Genomic DNA, 19,927 nt, shown 5'->3' with positions numbered 1-19,927 from the left:
ATGGAGAACCAGTCCCAGGGCAGTCTCTGTGCCTGATGTCAGGACCACTCTGTGGTCTCCCCCTGGGGTGAAAAGGAGATGCCCTACTTGTGAAACAATCCACTGCAACTATCTACATCGACACCTGTCCATCCCTGCCCGAAGCGTGCCTCGCCAGGCCTGCAGGCCCACTCAGCCTCTTTTGTCACAGCCTGGCGCTCAAGCCTAGAGGAAATTTTTCATAGGCCCCTGAAAACTGTTGATGTTGTACAACTACTAACAAACAGTTGTCCTCTTAGCACTTTCCTGCGCCTTCTGGCTTTCCCATTCGCATGCACTGCTCATCATTTCTTGGGTACGCTGTACAACCCCTTCCAGTTCCAGCTGTAAGCTGCTTTGGATTCGCATCTGTGAGGATGCGCCTGATCGCTTGTGTAATTAACTACCTAACTGTCTAACGAGCTGTCTTCTGCATGGAGTTAACTGAGACGCATTTTAATCAATCCCATTGTGTGTTTATGTTATCACTGATACTGCAGCAGTTAGAAACCAGATGCATTGTTTGGTATAAACCAGCTTGGTTTCTTTACACTGGGTTGGCATCTGAGTGCCTTTGCAACAGGAGTCGTTCCAGTGGCATATAGCATAAAAATTGCCTTAAGTCAGGAGGCGACCAGGCCCAATTCAGGATACTAAATGAGTGTAAACACCACCAACTCCAAGTGGCTGTAACTGTGCAACACACGAGGCTGTGAGTATATCAGGTCCCAACCATTACAGATCCTGAACTCATTCTTGTTGGGCTTACTCCATTACTGCATCAGGAGCAGCTCCCGGGCAGTCGATAGAAATGCCCCAGTGTAAAATACATCAGACTCAGGCCCTGTGCTTCAATGTCCGAACGTCGGCTTCTTTACTGAGTAGAATATAGAAAGTCACCTTTGATTAAAAGGCACAAGTTCCCATGCGTCGCTGCGTGCGGGGGGGGGGCAGTGAGTGGCCTTTGCAGGTTCCTGAATGAGTGGCATGGTGGAAGCGTACATCCCATTGATTTTATTTGTTAATAGCCTTGGAAACAGAAAAGGCATTAAAATTGCATGGAGCATGCAATGCCAGGCAGGGCTTACTGTGCACCTATTGTACTTCTGCCATCATATCGGAGATGCCTTAAATCTCCAGCTGCCAATTCAAGGGTGTAAAAAGCCCAGGTTGTTTATGAAGGCCATAAATCACAGATAACTGGTCATGTATTTGGAGGAAAAGGCTGTAGCGAGTGACAAGGCTGATGCCCTGGCTGGAGTCTGTGGCCTTTGGCCAGGCCAGACGTGGTGGTGGTGATGGTGTTGCACCGCACTGCCGCAGTCCCTTGCTCTAATGGCCCCAGGGAAAGTGGGGGATCCTGCGAAGGGGGGGATCTTCCATTTGACTGTGATCTCATTAGCCATGTTTATAGCCACAGAGCTGTAGGTGCCTAAATAGGACTTTGGGGTGTCACAAAGAACTACCCAAAGTGACTGCACACAGCAGCCGCAAAGGTGCTAAGTCACTCAGGCTTATGAAATGCCATTTTGTCCAGAAAAAGTATCTAGAGCTAGATTTGAATTGACCCTAAATGCATCTAAACAGGACTTGGGTGGGATTTAGGCACAAAAAGGAATCAAAATCAACCCCAACCAGCTGCTTCAAAACTGATTGAAGTGCTTAGTGTCATTAGGGACTGCCATATTGGCCTGAAAACCCCTTGGACTCCTGGACTTAGTGCATTGTGTCTGCTCAGAAGCAATTGAAATGAGCCACTTACACACCTAAGTCCAATGCAAACAACTACTCTAATGCAGGCCCCAGTAGTGAGCCAAAAACATGCTCACTTGCTTCAGCTGGTGTTTCAGACCCACCACTGCTGCCCATGTGAATCCCCGCATCACTGTAGAAGCGTCCTGCCACCAAATGGCTGCCAAGATCCAGGCGTTGCACACCAGAAAAAACTGTCCTGCAAGATGAATCCAGCCTGTGAGCGAAAGGTTGTGGATCCCTGCTCCAATGGTCAGAGGGGTGGCCAAGGATTTCTAGCCACCCCCCAGCAATGTGATTGTTGTTGGGTTATATCTAGACTTTCAGGTTTCAGCAGAGCTTGGGCTCACAGCTCTGGTATTTTGTTTGCAGAAATGTAAACTGCAGAACCCAGATTCAGTGCACTTGAAAATATGCAGCCACGATAAGGCACCATTCTTCAGCTTTATCATCACAAGCCATTTAGCAACAGCAAGTGATTACCGTTCTCTGTATTTCTGTGAATCAGCTGTTTACATTAATGTTGCTTCTTACTAATATGGGAAGTCATTAAACCGAGGCTTGAAAGTCAGAAATTGCCAGTGTCACGCAATGGCATAGTAAAATAACAACCACTTGTGGGATCGCTGCCTGGGGACCACAACTTCCAGGGGGGCATAAAGAGGCTTCTGGGTGTCACGACCCCTCACCTCCGCTCTATGACACCTGGGAGCAGGTCCTGAAACTTTGCTCTGGTGTAATAGGCTGCTGAGGCAAAAAAACCCTGAACAAACTGGAGACACGTTGTTGCTAATCAGACAGGAAATAATAAGGCCCTGAGCCTACAACAGCATGGGGGAATGACAAATAGGCATGTATGCAGTTCTGTCACCTTTCGCGGCTGCTCCCTGCAGTAGAGGTACGCACACATGGCAATGTTTCCACAACCTTAATTTCACAACATGAAGGCATCGATTGGCACTCATGACAGAAGACCAGTGCTGGCCCCTCTGCCCTTCCCAGAAGCAATAGGTTTGCAGTTCAGCATTTGCTGGGGAGGGTGCAGAATCTAAAGAAAACTGGTGAACAATTATTGGCTTCACTGGCATGTGAAATGTGTATAGCTGAAAGAGCATTTGCTTTTTCTGGGGACTCAGATAACTGAGGATACCTAAGCCATCCTGTTGGCTCTTTGACCTCATGCGGAGAGCCTTTAGACAGCGTTTGGTAGATTTTTGGCTAGAAAGATGAAGCATTTTGGCAGCCAGTGCAACCTTGCATAGCAGCAGACACCTGACACATCCACCATGCCCGTGTATTTGCAGTCTGCAAGTGTCTCATCGCTCTTTTCAAATCAAAAGATAGTAGCAGCTAGAGCCATGCACACGAGATCTGTTCCAGTTGTGGCACAGGCATCACTGTCAATACACAGCCACTTGACAGACACCCTTTCCAGCAAAGCTTCACTGCCATGCTGCAAAACTGATGTACTGGCTGGCATTCATCAAGGATTACCTCACCAGGAAAGTCAAGCCTCCCCAGAGTATCTTTTCAGCTATGCATTTAGTTGTGGCCCAAAAGCAAGCAGGCTGGGGACAAGCACTGACGTGATGAAAACTAGACCAGGGGCTTCTAGTGTGGATAACTCGCTGCTGGCAACAGTGATGCTGTAAGAAGGCAAAACCATATCTGTGCCCCCTGCAGCACTGAACCAGTCCTGAGGCAAAGCAGGTTGGGGGATTTTTTGTACACTCCTGGCATCTGACACAGAGCAGTGAGAGAGCTCCTCCTTTCCATGGTGTTCCCAGCTGCACCGACCATGGTTGCTTTGCAAATATAATGCAAAGAGCTTGGTGGGATCCATCCCAAGCCAATCCTTGTATAATCTATTATTAAAAGTACACAGGCAACCCTGACACAACCATGAGATGCAGCACCCTAACCTGCCACAGCTAAAGCAGGGGGACAATGTGGCAGTCACTGTCCTGCTTCTGCGAGGACTGTTAAAATGCACTTTACAGCCAAAAAAAAGAAGGTCATCCCAGGCTACAGCGAAAGGAAAAAAAACCTAGTCTGTACCACTGACCATGGGGTAACAGTCCTTCCTAAGCCCAAATGTGGTGACTGGTCTGACCCTGTCCTCACATTAGTCTGAGGACACTAAGACCTAGTGGGACCTACATGGGACCTGACAGAGGAAGGCAGAACTCATGTGACAGCACAAGCAGAGGTGCTGGACCATTGCAGCCTGCTGCAGCCTAGTGCCCATCAGCTCCTGCCAGTTGCCGGATCATGGACAGGAAGTAGCTGGACGGACACAGCCACCCACACTATCACAGAAACAATGGGGCTTACCTATGTCTCTCCGTGGGGACCTGGCCCAAGTCATGTTGCCTTGCCAGGACCTCATCACTCCAGCTACAAAATGAGTGTGGTGAAGTGCACTGGCACCTGGGGATTAAAGGTGAGATGTACAAGCTAGAATTTAGGGCCAACATTTTCAAATATTCTCAAGGGATTCATTGCTCCCATTGAGTAAAAAAATCAAAGCTATGGCTGGCTTTGAAAATATCAGTCATTTCGTCTCCTCAATGCCCACTAAAGTGCAGCCAGCTCTGGGGTGGAGCAGAGATTCAGCTTGGCAGAGATACTGCAATAAGCCAAGCACAGGTTTGAAAGCGGATTTTAAAAGCCTTGCCTGCAAGAACCGCCAAGAGCCTCAGCCACTAGCGCAGCGGGGAAGCTCAAGCTGACAGCAGGAATCCTGGAGAGTAAGTCTGAGGAAAGGCTTGCACAAGCTCTTTATGCCCCTGGCTTTACTAGCTTTAAAATAAATTCCAAGGCAAGGAACAGCCTCTTTATTCTATAGCTCCTAAAAACCTGCATGCAGGTTTACTATGTACATGAGCTGTTTAGTGAGCACATTATAAGCTCAAAGTAGGGCCTTTAGCTCAGCCTTCATCTATTCTACACTATACAACTCTTCCCTGTATAATTTTGAGCCTGAGTCTAATAGGAGAGTCAAAGACTGGTCTCATTTCTACCCAGGGCGGCCTCCAGGTTTCACTGGGACTGAGGATATCCAGATGTGCTGGGTTGGCCTTGAAGACAGTTTTGCGAAGGTGAACCAAGTCCAGTGTCAAAGCTGCTCGTGCTCCCCTGCGTGAGTCACCAGGGCAGGCATCCAGGAGGGACACTGGACCGGCAGGGTAACTAGAAACAGAAGGGCTAAAAGAGCTTCCTGGTATGAAAGGAAATGGCAGGTGACCCATCAGGTGCAAGCCTGGCCATCCAGAATCCAGGCTGCCATATACTGAAAGGTTCAGCTCACCGATCTGTGTGATGGGTTGCAGGGTGACAGAGGACATCAGGACTTTTTTAAAAATCTGTGGCATGCTCATACTGTTCTTTGAATTGCGAAGAGCTTCCCCATCGATTTCTGCTCACCCTACAGCTTATAAAGCAGCTCTGCCCAGCCTCTGCCTAGATAGCCTGCTTGCATACTTTGCATTCAATATAGGTTACTATTTCTTTTAGGCAGCAGATTTTTTTTCACCTTCTTAAATTGTACCAGAGCAGAAGCTCTCCCAGGATCTCATTTTCATTTTCTCTTGCTTTCTCAGTTGCTGCTAATTAATATCCAGGCTGCCTAGTCATACAGCGTGTGTTCATCTATATTCACATGTAAGAGGGAAGTGAGAAGAAAGTCCCATCCTGTGAATCTGCTAGGAGGAGCAGGCCATGGTACTCTGGGAGCTCTGCGGGCTTCAATCCCACTTCTCCCTGCACATAAACGGGCAGTGGATAATTTTATACATCTGCCTCCTTCCTCATTCCTCTGCGCCAGCACCCTTGGAGTCTTTAGTACCTCCTCCCATTCCCAGGCCTGCGCATGGCATCCCCAAACCTGACTCCGCATCCCAAATGCAGGTCCCAGTGGTGCTGCCTACACCTTCATGATCTCGCAAGACACATTTCTGGGGCCACCTACAAAACAGGAGGCAGGGCTGAATTAATGCAGAGGCAAACTAGGCACCTGCCTAGGACCCTAGGTGAAGAAGGGGCCCAGTTGTGCTTATTTTACATATTAAAATTATTGAGTGAAAAAAAGCAGGGGCCCACGAGTTTGTTTGCCTAGGGCCCACTAAAGGGTTAATCCAGCCACAGTCACCACCAGAGCTTGGTAGGTTTGCTTACAACTGAGTAACCATGTCACCTTACCCGGAGCCTTGTCCTAGCTCCCTCAAGGCTGGACGCTGCCTAGTATTGCTGCTTGAAGTAACGCACCCCCAAGAGCTGAGTGCTCATTTTTTAGAAATTGTTTAAGTAACCAATGCATGCTCACTTGGTTGGATTACAAGCCTTGGCCCATGAAGGCTTCAACACAGAGCTGTAAGTGCCTTTCCTCCTGCACCAGTGCTCTACGTCCCCTTTGAGTGCTGTTAGGAGCGGTGACTTAGTATACCCTAAGAGCAAGAGTACCTGGGGTTCACTGATGTATGTCCCAGAGCCTCGTAAAATAGTGACTGAGTTACTATAGGACTAGCTAGATCCTGGGTCCTCCAGTAATTTCCAACTGGAAGGAGGACGTTGGGAAAAAAGGTGTGAAAAACAGTGAGAAAAACAGAATGAAGTGCCAGGAGGCTTAATTAATGCTTGTGAAGTGCTCTGAACTCATGTGGAAAAAGCGCATCAGATGCATGCAAAGCATCACTGCCAAGGATTCACTGCTTAATGAAAAGTTAACTTTGATTGTTTGTAATAGGGCCGTGCTGCCCAATGCTGTAGTTGAATGCAGTATTACTGCAAGGGGAGGGGGTTCTTTCCCATCCCAAGATACCACTGAAATGAGAACTCTCTGATTAAAGATTTCTAATTAATAAATTATATTTAAAAGTACATTAAAAAAAAATCCCTTGGCACTTTTCTCAGGAAAAACAATACTAAATCCAGTAAGCATCCTGGTCAACTTCCAAGTTCGGTTATTAATGCCTGCGTTAAAAATGCCTCTTTCTGTTTCAGTTGTAGACAACAGGCATCACGTGTTGTTTTTTTCATTTTATGTTAATGTTAGAGCTGACAGAATTTTCAGAACAACAATAATTTCCTGTCTAAAAGGTCCTGCTTCTAAGTCAACATTTTCACAAATGTCAATGATTTCAACATTTTTTTATTTTCTGTCATTTTTATCAACAAATTGAACTGTTAGCAATATGTTAATTAATACTTTGGTTTACTGCAGAGTCTGGGTGATTATTTTCTAGGGCTGTGTGAAGCTTTGGTCCCTGATTCGATTCAACGGAGCTTTGGCCCGATTCGGTGGTCAAATCTCTGAATCTGAATCAAATCAGAGGACCCTTTAATCTCCCCAAATCGAATCGGAACCCTCCGAATTGATTCGGAGATTGGACATAGACACAGCTTTAAATGCTTTTTCTACGTACCTCTAGGTACCAGGCGGCTCATGAATGCTGCAATGGTGGGACGGATGGAGCATCGCACAGGAGTGCGGGGGGCTCCCCAGTATGCTCAGCAGCAGACCTGGAAGTGGACCAGAAGCACTTCCAGTCCACTTTTGGGGTCTGCTGGGGAGTGCACCGGGGGGACTCCCCCACTTCCCCCCCCCCGGTTTGGTGACTGGTGCCTCCTGGGCCTGGGATGGGCCCCTGCGGCTGATTGCTGACCTGGGGGAATGTGGGGGGTGGGCAGCGTGCTCCCTGGCAGACCCAGAAGTGGACCGGAAGTGCTTCTAGGTTCACCACCGAGCACATGGAGGCCCCCCGCTCCCCCACTGCACTCCTGCGGGACGCTCCATGCACCCCAGCATCCCAGCGATCACCTGCTACCTTGCGGTATGTAGAAAAAACATTTAAAGCTGTCTCTGGCTGGAATCACTGACTCTCCAAATCAGCATCAAATCTTCAGATTAAGATTTGGCCGAATCGAATCAAGGACAGTGATCCGAATCAAATCACCGTCCCAGATTTGGGCTGAATCTGAATCCGAATTGAATAGGGCCCGCTTCGCACACCCCTACTATTTTCCCATTTCTCATGACTTTTTGAGGGTTTTACCTAAAGAGAAAGTCCACTCGGCAGGAGTGGAAGAGTACTCGTTTGAGGAGCTCACAGTCCAAACTGATCTCAGCTGTGGTGTGGTATGATGGGACTGGGGGCTGTTAAACGCTGCCCCACTCCACTCCAGATGTGGCTGCGTTGCAAGTGGTGGATGCCCCTGCTTAGAGCTGCGGCGTGCTCTTTCAGCATGTGAAACGCTGCGGCAATGTGTGATATTCACCTCCGCGGACCTGTATGTGCAGTGCTCAGCACACCGGCAGGGCAGCAAGGAGGACTGTCGATCGCTCGTGACACACTGAGGCTGCACTTACCACGGCACAGCAGACCGCCCAGCCAAGACACTGATTGCCATGACTCAAGAACTGGTTTGTAATCTTTAAATAAATAATCAACGCTTTGAATTGTCGTCTTCCTTTATCCACTCAGGTGCCAGGAATAGGTGAATACACACAAAACTATACTTGCGTCACCAGCTACTTTAATAGAGGAGAGATGGCCCCATAAGAAAGGGACACGCCTGGGACCTAGGGGAGCCGTAGACATAGATGTGCTGTGACCTGCAGCAAGTCCTGTCACCTCCTCCTGCAAGACGCACGAGGGACGTGCGCTGGTCCCGGGCTCCCCTGGCCACTGGGAATCCACCAGTCCTCCAACCCCTCGGCACCAACCTCTGTTGGACGCAGAAGGAACAAACTGGCGACTCTCCGATTTCCCGCCAAGTGCCTCAGGGGCTCGGCCCAGACTCGTCCGGGGATTCAGGGGAAGGGACAGGCCAGTCTCTACCAGTGCTCCTCCATTTTAGACTGAAGGCTGCCCCCTCAGAAAATGCCAGCTCTTAGTTTTGACTTATTTTTGACTACAGGAAAATACTACAGCAAGTTCGGTTGCAAAGCACCCAGAAAGCCTACGAGGTAGGATGTTATGGGCCCCGTGGATTCCCATCGAAATCTCTGGGTTTTTCATAAGAACCTAACAATTGCCATAAACCGGCTCTGCCTGTAGGTCCCTCTCGCCTGCGTCACACCGGGGCAGAGAGCAGACGCCACCAGGCCAAGCGACATGGGTCTGACCGGGGGGGTTTCCTACCGATCCTCTCTCATTCGCAGCTTTCCAGACCTGATTCAGAGGCCGACGATGCCCCTTTACATTGCGGCGTGGTAGGGGGGCACTTGCCCCCCCCAACAGGGCCGTCCCCCAGACCCGGGAGGCGCCAGTCGCCCGTGCTCTTTTCCTCCAAACACGTGTCCGATCCCATTTCAAATCCACCGGGGGGGGGAGAGGGGGCGCCCCTGAAATGCCCTCCGTGAGACCCCCCCCACCACGCGGACGAGCCCTGCCCCACGCAGGATGGGCACGAGGAGGGGAAGAGCCCAGCGGGGGACGGCTTTGGGGCGAGGCCCCCGGGCGGTGAGGGGCGGGGCCTCTGCCAGCCGGCGCCGCTCTTCGAGGCAATGCGGTAGCGGGCCCCGCTATCCGGGGCATTGCGGTAGCTGCTGATGCCAGCGATGAGTCAGTGCCTGGTGCCGAGGCGGCTGCCATTGCCGCAGCGCCGCGCCGCCCGCCCGCAGCCCGCCCCGGCCCCGCCGCGCCCCTGCGCCCGCCCCCGCGCCCGCGCCATGGCGGCGAGCGCCCGGCCCTAGCGACCCCTCGGCCGGGCCCGGCGGTGGCGGCGCGGCGGCGCCCCCTGGCGGCCGGTGCGGGCGGCGCGGGCCGGGCCGGGCCGGCATGGAGGCCATCTGGCTCTACCAGTTCCGCCTCATCGTCATCGGCGACTCCACCGTGGGCAAGTCCTGCCTCATCCGCCGCTTCACCGAGGGCCGCTTCGCCCAGGTGTCCGACCCCACGGTGGGCGTGGATTTCTTCTCCCGCCTCGTGGAGATCGAGCCGGGCAAGCGCATCAAGCTGCAGATCTGGGACACGGCCGGGCAGGAGCGCTTCAGGTGAGGGCGGGCGAGCGGCCTCCATCTTAGGTGCGGCCGGGCTGGGCCCGCGCGGGGGACCCGGGGGTGGCGTCCCAACCAGGCCCCGCGCTGGACGGGCCCCTGGCGCCGGCTTGGTGCGAGTGGGACAGGAGCAGGGGAAAGCTCTGGGGAGGCCCAGGCCGCTCGGTTTCCCTGCCTACAACAGGGGTGACGGGGCGTCTGCACCGCGCTGCGCCCCAGGGGTGACGGGGCGTCCGCGCTGCGCCCCAGGGGTGTGACGACATTGCGCTGTCGGTGCTGAGAGTTAATCACCGAATGCAGACCAGGTGCAGCGCGGGCGCTTCCACGCGTAGACCACGTCTGTGGTGTCACCGCTTTGCACGTGGTCTACTCGCTGTAGCTGGCAACGCCGCGGAGCACATACACCAGGAGGACCTTTGCCCCCCTGCACGGGTCTCTTTGTAGACGAGGCCAGAGATGCGTTTTGCGAGCCAGGCGGCGGAGGGCCAGCTTGGTGTCGGTGTGAAGACAGTGGCGCTTGGTGCCTCCTTGCCCCAGCCCCTCGCCCCCTTTGCGGCAGCCAGGCCTGGTCAAACATGCACTGGTGCTGGGCAACGCGGACTCAGTACACAGCAGTTCTCATATTCTTGTCCATTAGGAAAAAGTACACATTTGGTTTGCTCAAAGTGTGTGTGTGCACACACGTGCACTTGTGTGTGAGAGAGACGAGGGCACAGTGGCTTTTGCTTTGCCCGTCTAGGTTGATGGGAAAGATTTTGCCGAAACGCAGGCATCCCCCTTGTTGGGCTCGCTCTGGCACTAGCAAAAATAGGTCAAGACTGAACTCCCCCTTAGATATGGAAACAGAAATTCACTGAGCTTGTGAAGTCAACGCAAATCTATCGCAAATGGTGGCTTTGGCACCAAAATGCAGTTTCCGCCAAAAAAGGAAGGGCAAAAATGTAGCGACCTGCCATAGAGCAGCAGGGGTCAAGACTCCAGAACATGGCTACTGAAAATGTGGCTCCACCAAAAACAGTTGCTTCTTTTTCAAGTCTACAGATTATGAGACAGAAATAGGCCGAGTTTCTGGCTACCTACAAGAATTACATTCCTACCTGTGGGTCGGCTACTGTGATAAGGTGCCTGACAGCCCCCACACTGAATAATAATCTAAGAGATTAATTGGTAGCAAGCTTGACTTGATGAGAACATAAAAGGTGCACATGTGGTAATATCCACAGGATTCCCTGCAGAACCATATGGCAAATTGCAGTCATGTGGTAATTTGTATTTATCATACGTCTTTGACCTGCATGTTGCCCATTAATCCTTCTCCCTGGTGGACCCCTTCCATCCCTCCAGATCTCTGAGGTGCTTCAGGAGGCTGCCATCTTTGCTTTTAATGATCTGTTTGAGAAATTATTCCCTTTTTTCAGTCAGTAGGTTAAATCCCCTCCCTCCTTTCCCTGTGCTGAGGCAGAGACAGAAACCTTGCAACCTTTCTTGGCTAGAAAGAGAAGCCTTATACCCAGGTTCCAGCCGGTGCAGACTCTGGCACTGAACCTTGGCATTTATAGGGATCCGATGAAGAATTGGTGTCCTTTTGCCTCCCCTCTGCCGGGCCCTTTTGTAGTGTATAGGAAGCCTGATTTCCCCACCCCCACCCCCTTCCAAAACATTTCTCTCTCAGTTTACAACATTTGGCATACTGGGATTAAGTACAAGTCTAGTTATACCTGCTGCTGCTGGCTGGCCTCTCCCGGGTGTCACATAAGAGTGTGAGCTCTCTTGCCTTCATTGAGAAGGAGGGATTTTTGCCACAGAAAGGATTTTTATGGCAGAAAGCTGCCCTGTCTTCAAAGTGCTCATTAGGCATTGAAAACAAAAGAGAAGGGCTCATAGTGTCTGACAAAAATGCTTTCCCTCCCAATAGCTCCCATTTTGGTCTCTTGAGATGCCCTTGTTTTACTAATTAAGAGCTTGCTCTTGATGAATAATGATGATTATTAGGAGGAGAGTTTTCCAGTCACCCTAGTCCTTGCCACAACCGAGACCTGAATTTCCAATGGAAAAAGCAGCAGAGAAACGAACACTGAAAAGCATGCCTCTCTCTCCCTCCGTCAGACCTTCTTGGTATGTTATAAAGAATGAAGAATGAGGCGTGAGTCCATTTTTCTTTCTGCTCCTTCCCAGGTCACCTTAAAGCTGTGACAGCATTATGAATGGAAAAGGTCGTTTTTGTAACACGGTGGTAGCTGTAACAGTTTCTCCTTCAGTGAGCTCAGGGATTTTCAGGCAGAGGCAAGTGCAAATAGGACCAGTGAAATGCGCTGACCCTGTCTCAGTTGTGGTATATGTAGGTGTGCCAAGATGGGGGCAGGAAGGTATTGTGGGCATCGTGTGTCTCTTGTGGACCCACCTCCTCCGTACTCTGGTCCCATGATTTTATCGCAGCAGTGTGCTTTTCCCACGTAAGCAAACAGTCAATGTCAGGGTAGTGTGGAGGGCACATTTGAAAACAGTCTCTGTGCTCTGATGGCTGTGAATGCTGGGACATGCCTGTGCCAGGCCATTTTGCCTGTGCATTTTGAGGTAAATCAGGAGCTGTTCCATGAAATTAATGTTAGGCATGTGCCAAAATCCTGTTGCTGATATGGAGCTCAAAGTGAGATGTTTTGCAGGAAAAGCATCAAGTCATGGAGGCTGTTTGGAACATGGAGCCACTTTTGAGGGGAGAGAACTATCCCCCCCATCCTGGACCGAGCAGGTTTTTGTGCCTCAAATGTCTCTAATTCTGCAGTTTGTTCTCTTCTCACCTCAAGTGGCTGCGAGGGATCCAGCCAGTGTCTAACATTAACAAGAATCAAAGCATCCTCTTAGGTAGTTTGAAGGTGCCTGTATCGTATTGCTGTTGAGTTTGCCCCAGTGACCGAGAGGCTGCAGCGGAAGCTCTGAGCGCGCCGGGAAACAGATCCCTTTGTAGCAGCTGGGGAGGACTAAAAGGCTACCGAATCTGATTACTGCTGCTGCTGAGGGAGCAAAAGGCAAATCGCACAGCTCTGTACCAGATATGCAGAGCTGCTTACGATGCTGAGCCAGATGCTTGGGAGGGAAGAGATTATCCACAACGCAGCCAAGAAATCCCTTTTCCTTCTCTGTCCTCTCCTGTTTTTCTGTGGATTGCCCTCCCCGCTCCAACATACTATGGCAGTGCTGTTCACTGCTGATAGGTCAGAATTTAGGAACTCTTAAGTACTCATTTGTGAGCAGCTTCTCTGAATATATAAAAATTGCAGGATCCATTAACCTCCTACCAACATGATCCACATTGGTTAACTGGTTCCTGTTTTGTGACAAAAGAGCAGCAATGCATTCCATCCTCGCATAGGATCCCACCAAGGAGAGAGCGTTTTTGAACAGGAGCTCCTCCCCACATAAAGGTATAATTACTATTTTATTCACAACAAAGGGCTATTCAGCAGTTATGACACAGCCTCCCGGTTATTTATCCAAGGTCACTTGCCATCCAAATGTAAACCTGGTAAGTCCAAATGTTACAATTTAGTTCTGTATTTGTTCTATTAGCTTGACTTCACTTCCTGTGCCTGTCTGCAGAGAGATCTGTCCTTGCTCAAAAAGATCTTGGAAGTCCCAAGCCTACCTACTGCCTATCCCCCTTCCCTCCCCTTTTAGATCTGCTTCACTTAGTTGTTGGAGCAGAGGTAAGTATTGCACTCCCCTTTCAAATGCATCAGTGATGATGCCTGTACTACAATGTATTGCATCAGCTGTAAAATAATTAATATGCACGTCTGCGCATACAGTCATGCAGGAATGTATCTATATCTCCTGTGCTTTTCTCTGAGGCTTCTCTGCTCTGGCTTCTAACTCCACAGCAGTCTATTATCAATCCCACTTTTTTGTCTTACAAACAGCTATACTTTATTGAGTATTTAGTTCCAAAAACCTGCCATTCTGGGAAAGATCCTTGCCTCTGTTACAACACTTTTAAACCGGAGGTGAATTGATTGTGGTCTACGTGTGATGAACATGGGGAAGAAGTTTCTGACAACAGACAGTTCCATAATCTAGCAGGAAAAGTTGTAAGATGCAATGATTGGAAGCTGAAACTAGACAAATCCAGACTAGAAATTAGATGCAAAATTTTAACGGGGGGTGGGTAATTAACCACTGGAACAACTTAACTGAGATGTGGTATATTCTCTTATTACTGGAGGCTTTGAGTTGTGACTGGACACGATTTTTTTTAAGTGATAGGCTGCAGCTTAAACAGAAGTTACAAATGAGGCAAAAATGATTGGGTGAAATTCCTTGGCCTACATAATTCCATTTTTTTCTGGCCTTCAGATTTCTAAATTTATCCAACCAAATTTCTTCTACCAGACTCAGCTGGTCAGAAATGTTACATTAAGGGAAAAAAGAATCTAAAAAACAAGCCCCCCTTTCCCACCCCCAAAAGACCCCCTACTGGTCCCCAAATGCTCAGCCTCTCAAATAACCTTTATTTTCTTGTTGTGGGGGTTTCTTCTTTTCCAGATCCATCACCAGAGCCTACTACAGGAACTCAGTAGGCGGCCTCCTCTTATTTGACATTACAAACCGCAGGTCCTTCCAGAACGTCCATGAGTGGCTAGAAGAGACAAAGGTCCATGTCCAGCCCTACCAGATTGTCTTTGTCCTGGTAGGTCACAAATGTGATCTTGACACACAGCGGCAAGTTACCAGGCACGAGGCCGAGAAACTAGCTGCTGCATATGGTATGAGATACATTGAGACCTCAGCTCGGGATGCCATTAATGTGGAGAAGGCCTTCACCGACCTGACTCGAGATATTTATGAGCTTGTTAAAAAGGGGGAGATTTCAATCCAGGAGGGCTGGGAAGGGGTAAAGAGTGGGTTTGTACCAAATGTAGTACACTCCTCAGAAGAGGTGGTGAAATCAGATAGGAGGTGCTTGTGCTAATCACGTCTAGTGAGAAAAGCTATGATGAACTCTACTAACCAAACATACTCTACTAAGTGAACTCCGTGTGACAGAAGGGGTGTAACGCTAGCGTGGTGAACGTGTTGTTTTGGACACTAGAGGAACAGAACCAGAAAAACAATGTTCCGTTCCAAATAACCTTCCAGAATCGGGGGTGGGGTGGGGCTACAAACTTACATGAGAATGAACAAGGATGCATGATTACGTTGTAGGAGATGGGAGGCATAAGAGCAAGCTGATCTGAACCAGGTGGTATGCACCAGGGAATTTTCCATATCCTGTTTTAAGTAAATCTATAGTTATACACTGCGTGCTGAAGCCACAGTATGAATAGTCTATTAGTATGAGACATGCGTGTAGAAAAAGAGAACGAGAATGTTGGTGTATGTCAACAGTTATTTCCAGAAAGATGAGAATGCAGCATGGTTACCCCTCATGAGCAATGCTTCAGTGGTTAGCTCAAAAGGAAACCGTTTTTCAGATGTGGCATGCACATTTCTGGTGTTTAATGTTCTTGCACCTAAAAACCTGTAGTAAAAACTCACTGGTATTAAAAGAGGAAACTAAGGGTTGTTTTATTGGTAACTAAAACTTAATCACCACCTGCCCCTATTGGGTTATTAGTCTTACCACACCTGGCCGAGACTCTTGACACTAAAATCCCGCATAATGGTTCCAGTTAGGATTGAGGTACGAATTTAAATATTAAATATAATCTAGCTAGATGATTATACTGGAGATACCTCTGATTCAGCGATTTCCAGTGTAATTAACAGGTTAGGAACATAAAGCTTCTCAAGTGTGTCCTGCCATCCTGTATTTCACAGACAGGTCATCACCACCAGGAACCAGCTGTCAGATGGGGAAACACTGCTGTTTCTGTCTGCAGTGCCGGGGTGTGAAAATCCCTCCTACTGCTAAGCCCCTTTAAGCTCCACTTACTAGGAAAACGGAACGAACGCACGAACATTCCAGAGCATAAATTAAACGCATCAAACACCCAGAAAGGTGAGTTTTTTTTAAAGAATGGTGCTAAAACAGAGCAGCCACTGGCAACCTATTCTGGTCCCTAAGTGTCATTTTCCTTATTGGAATGACCTGGAGGGAGGAGCATAAGAACAAACACCTGAGTTGGTAGAAAGGTCAGAGAAGGCCAAGAGGGAATATTTTCTCCTCTGTTTGAATCCAGTCATATCCATCTCAGGTAGAATCTGATGATTAGGTAGCTGCATTACAAAGGCTCTAACTAGGCATTTATTTTCTGGGAACAGCATCCATCATTTGAACTTTACTTCCTCTAAGTATCAAAGTAAGCTTTTGAAATGTAGCATGATAACCATGCACCTGAATTGTACCTAGGGGGATCAGTTTATTAGCAGAACTTATAGTGAGATTTATTCAAGTTTGCAAACTTTACAAGCCAAACTGTTAAAGGCCTGGAGGGTTAGGTAAACCAAATAGGCGTGTTCAGTGTTTGAATGCAGGCCTCTTAGTAGACAAGTATTCCTAATTGCTTTTCTAAGGTAACATGTTCCATAAGAGTATGCTTTTTTGGTTGTTAACAAGTTGAACCAATCTCTCTTCAGATCTGTTTCTGTATTTTGTACCATTTGGTCAGGACACTGGATCATAAAAATAATCACAGCCTAGGTATAAAAGCTGTACATGAAGACAAGTAATATTTTACTTTTATACTTTCTGGTACCAGTTCTAGTTCATTGCTTTTGTTGCCAATAAATTACCACCTGCTGAGCAGAGAGGAGATCGTGGAAAAAAGGGGTATCAGCCGGAGAGTTAATGCTGCAGCTTTTAACTTTGAAGCCCGATGGTCAATCTTGCTTAGGTCATAAATGTGCTGAATTTGCTGACCTCGTGCTACAGGTCTGTCAGACTCCTTCCATTGATTTGAATGGATGTTGCATTGGGCCCACAGTCTGCAGAGGGCATTTTGAAACCTTCTGGAATGGCATACATTTGGCAGGATTGGGAATCGGGAGAGAGCTAGAATAGTATGAGCCACGTGTCCACAACTTACAGTGACACCAATTGGAGCCGAGGGCTATTGGCAGAATTGTGCAGAGACCTGCTCGGCACTTCTCCAGACTCAGAACAGAGCCACCAGTCTCTAACTTTGATAGACACAAAGGTCAGGTTGACATACTTCCATTCATCAAATAAAAAAATATTGCAAACCACTGTTTTGACCATTCCAAGTCTGGGCCAGTTCTACAGTTGTCTCCGATATTCTTGTTGAGGAGAATGAGTCTTAAATAATATTTTTTGGACACAGAAGGAAGTAAAACTAGTAGGGTTCAGGTATCACCAGGTTCTTCTAAGCCAGCACAGCAGGAACCTGGCTGATGGGGAAGGTGATGGAGTTTTTCATTGCATTTGCTCATTTTCACTATAATGAAAAACTGCATTTCATTTAGTGGGCGTAGGGGTTTTTTGTTTGTTTGTTTATTTGTTTTTCTAAGGCAGAAAGTCATAAGGAATTTTATTCAGGCCTTAAGAGTAAATGTTGAATTTATCGGAGAAGTATTGTAGTTCTAAAAAAGGTGCAGTATGAAAACATTCTACACCATCTTAACATACTTAAAATGATTAAAACAAAAGAAAAATGGTTATATTAAATAAGAGAGATCATTATATACATCTTTTTTCTAATTCTACATTTTCTAGGCAGCTTATAAAAACATAAGCAATGTAGAGTCATCTGTACAAAGTTTGGAGTTTCTTTTCTAAGATGAAAAAAACTTATAGGCTATGATAAGCATTCTTTTCTAACAACTGGTTTTAATGCTTTGACTATGGCAAGAGGTATTGGAGAAACTGGAAAGCAAAAGTTTCAAAGGATAAAGTTTCAGGACCTCTTTTACTCTAGGGGAAGTCAGTCGAACAAAAACAAACTTTCTGTGGTCCAGATCACAGGTTAAAAACAATCTGCATGTTAGATTGGAATTGCTCAGAACCTCCAGAATAAAAGTATACTGTACACTTTTCCTAGCTTTCTGTTATGCACTGTAATGAAATGTGAAAAAAATGCTGTATTTAGCTGTATGTGAATGAAAACATGCTTGTATTTAGCAAAATGGTTAATATGTGATTATGTGAAATTCAGAACTTGTAAAGAAACTTTGTGGTTTTTTCCTTCCCCCATTCTTCATCAGTAAGCCATTTAGTAACTGTATTACTTCTTACAGCTACCATGACTGAAAACCCAATACAAGGTAGATCAATAATAAACAACACACAGTCTGTTTACAACAGAATATATTATGCATTTTCTCTAATGGTGCATGTTTTCAAAGAAGATGTCCTTTTAAAGATGCTAACAGCCTTTATGAAATCAGTTGGCTTCTGGAGAAACTCCCGTGCTGCCCTAGAGATATACCAAAAAAACCCCAACCATGATTTTTTGGTAAGGTAATCACACTGTTCAGAGAAACCTTATCATAGCAGGTATTCTGAATAACGAAGTATCATGGTACAGATCCTTAGTTGCTGTAAGATGTTTTAGCTTCCCCACATTCAGTTGCAGTGGAGTTAGTGGTTTATAGCAGCTGAGGAACTATCCCACCATGAAACAGTGGAGCTTTAAAAGGTGGTGGCAAAGGATCCTGTATCAGGGGAAGGCCGAGTGGCCAGAAACAGAGCTCGCTCTGTCTTTTTTCTCCTTCAGATAATCTCTTGCTGAATGGTGAAATGCTGAAAGTTTTTTAAAACAAACTAAGGAAGACTTACCCCCTTTGCAGGTCTTAACCATAGGGTCACCCAAATGGTCAGTGTACACTTAATGAAGGAGAGTTTATAAGCAAGAGCTCAGTCTCTTTTCAGGAAAGCTTTGCTGCTTCAGTGCACGTGCCTAGGGTGTTATGCTAAGCATGTTAGTGCCAAGGATAAAGCGTTAAGCAGTGCTAAGGGGATATCATTCACTGTGCTTAGGTTTTGTTCCCTTTCTGCTCCCTACTCCAGAGCACTAGCTGATTGTTAATGTCATGCTGCAATATATATGCTGCCTTGTACATGCTTAACTTGACATTTTATTGTGCGTACTGAAGAAATGCAATCATTGCCCTGGAAGCATCCACCAGGAGAGCTGTTTTACAGTAGGTTTGAGCTGTTGTACAACAGATTCCAGTGTGAGGTACTTGCTCACGGAAGGAGAAAGTGGATTCAGAAGAAAGGAGACCCTAGGAAAGCAGCAGTTGCTCCTCATTGCAAATGGTCTCGTATGGCTCCTTTATACTCTCCTGTCTGCTTTTAGGGCAGTACCATCTGTAGTCAGGCCATCTGCTACATACATGGCTGCTCTCTCAAGTAAAATCACTATACACAATCTACTGTGATACAGCATTTAATGTAGCCACAGAAGCAAGCAGCATGGCCCTGCAGAGGTACAGAAGAATGACCCATGCCTGAGCATGGCAGAGCAGAGAGGCAGCAAAGGGGAGGAGGGGGACAAGAATCTTCAGTGGCATGCAGACAGCCAAAATCCTTGCTATGACATGCCAGCTTGGTACAGGTTTCTCTATACAAAAGAATCCCAGCACTCCACTTACAAGTAGAGCAACAACCTCACATTTAGTAAAAATACTGCAAACTTATTTTGTGGGTGTGACCATCCTTTACAGAAGAATGCATAAAGCTTCACCCAGTAATTCCCCATGCTGAATCTATTAGCTTGACAATTGTTTTTCCTATTGCCTGCTGACAGAAGCATTGATCCAAACTCTCACTACTGCTACTAGGCCCAAGGTTTCCCTGCTTATTCAAATAAACAGCCTGTTATCGCAGTATCCAAATCCATGGCTGCACCTAAGATGCTTTGACGTATGCACATAGGCTGGGATTCTGTTGAACCTGAGAGAGAGGTGGGCTTTGGCATCCACTTCCAGTGGTCTCTCATCAGATTTGCAGTTCCTGCTCAACTCTACACTACGCTCAGATCTTGCGGATCCACTGGCTTCCCACCTGACAAAGCCTGAGCTTCAGCTTCCCCATCACAGACCCAACCTGCAGGATTGGCTGACACCTACCTCCCCTCTCTGTCAAGCTGCTGCCAAACCCTTGCTTGTGCTTCTAACACTTAGCTTTTCCCCACCACCTACCCCATACTTTCTCTCAGCAGCTTTCTACCAAATCCAGCTGTCATCCCAGTGGAAATCAAC

The 19,927-nt window shown here is 47.7% G+C and overlaps 1 protein-coding gene across 1 annotated transcript; it reads left to right on the top strand.

Moving 5' to 3' along the window:
* Positions 1–9,244: 9,244 nt before the first annotated feature.
* On the top strand, positions 9,245–18,034 carry RAB39B (RAB39B, member RAS oncogene family). Its single transcript, XM_090059202.1, has 2 exons — positions 9,245–9,766; positions 14,309–18,034. Exons 1-2 carry the CDS (start codon positions 9,552–9,554, stop codon positions 14,733–14,735), a joined length of 642 nt encoding a protein of 213 aa, XP_089915328.1. The 5' UTR covers positions 9,245–9,551; the 3' UTR covers positions 14,736–18,034.
* Positions 18,035–19,927: the final 1,893 nt, after the last annotated feature.

The sequence above is a fragment of the Crocodylus siamensis genome, chromosome 8 (assembly GCF_052110815.1).
Source record: "Crocodylus siamensis isolate JL-2025a chromosome 8, ASM5211081v1, whole genome shotgun sequence".
NCBI lineage: Eukaryota > Metazoa > Chordata > Crocodylia > Crocodylidae > Crocodylus > Crocodylus siamensis.
Note: the sequence above shows the minus strand (reverse complement) of the source record. Positions and strands in the feature narration are given on the sequence as shown.

Coding starts and splice junctions, on each gene's coding strand:
- RAB39B (XM_090059202.1), top strand. CDS start 9,552: ATGGAGGCCATCTGGCTCTACCAGTTCCGCCTCATCGTCATCGGCGAC. Junction 9,767..14,308: donor GCCGGGCAGGAGCGCTTCAG/GTGAGGGCGGGC, acceptor CTTCTTTTCCAG/ATCCATCACCAGAGCCTACT.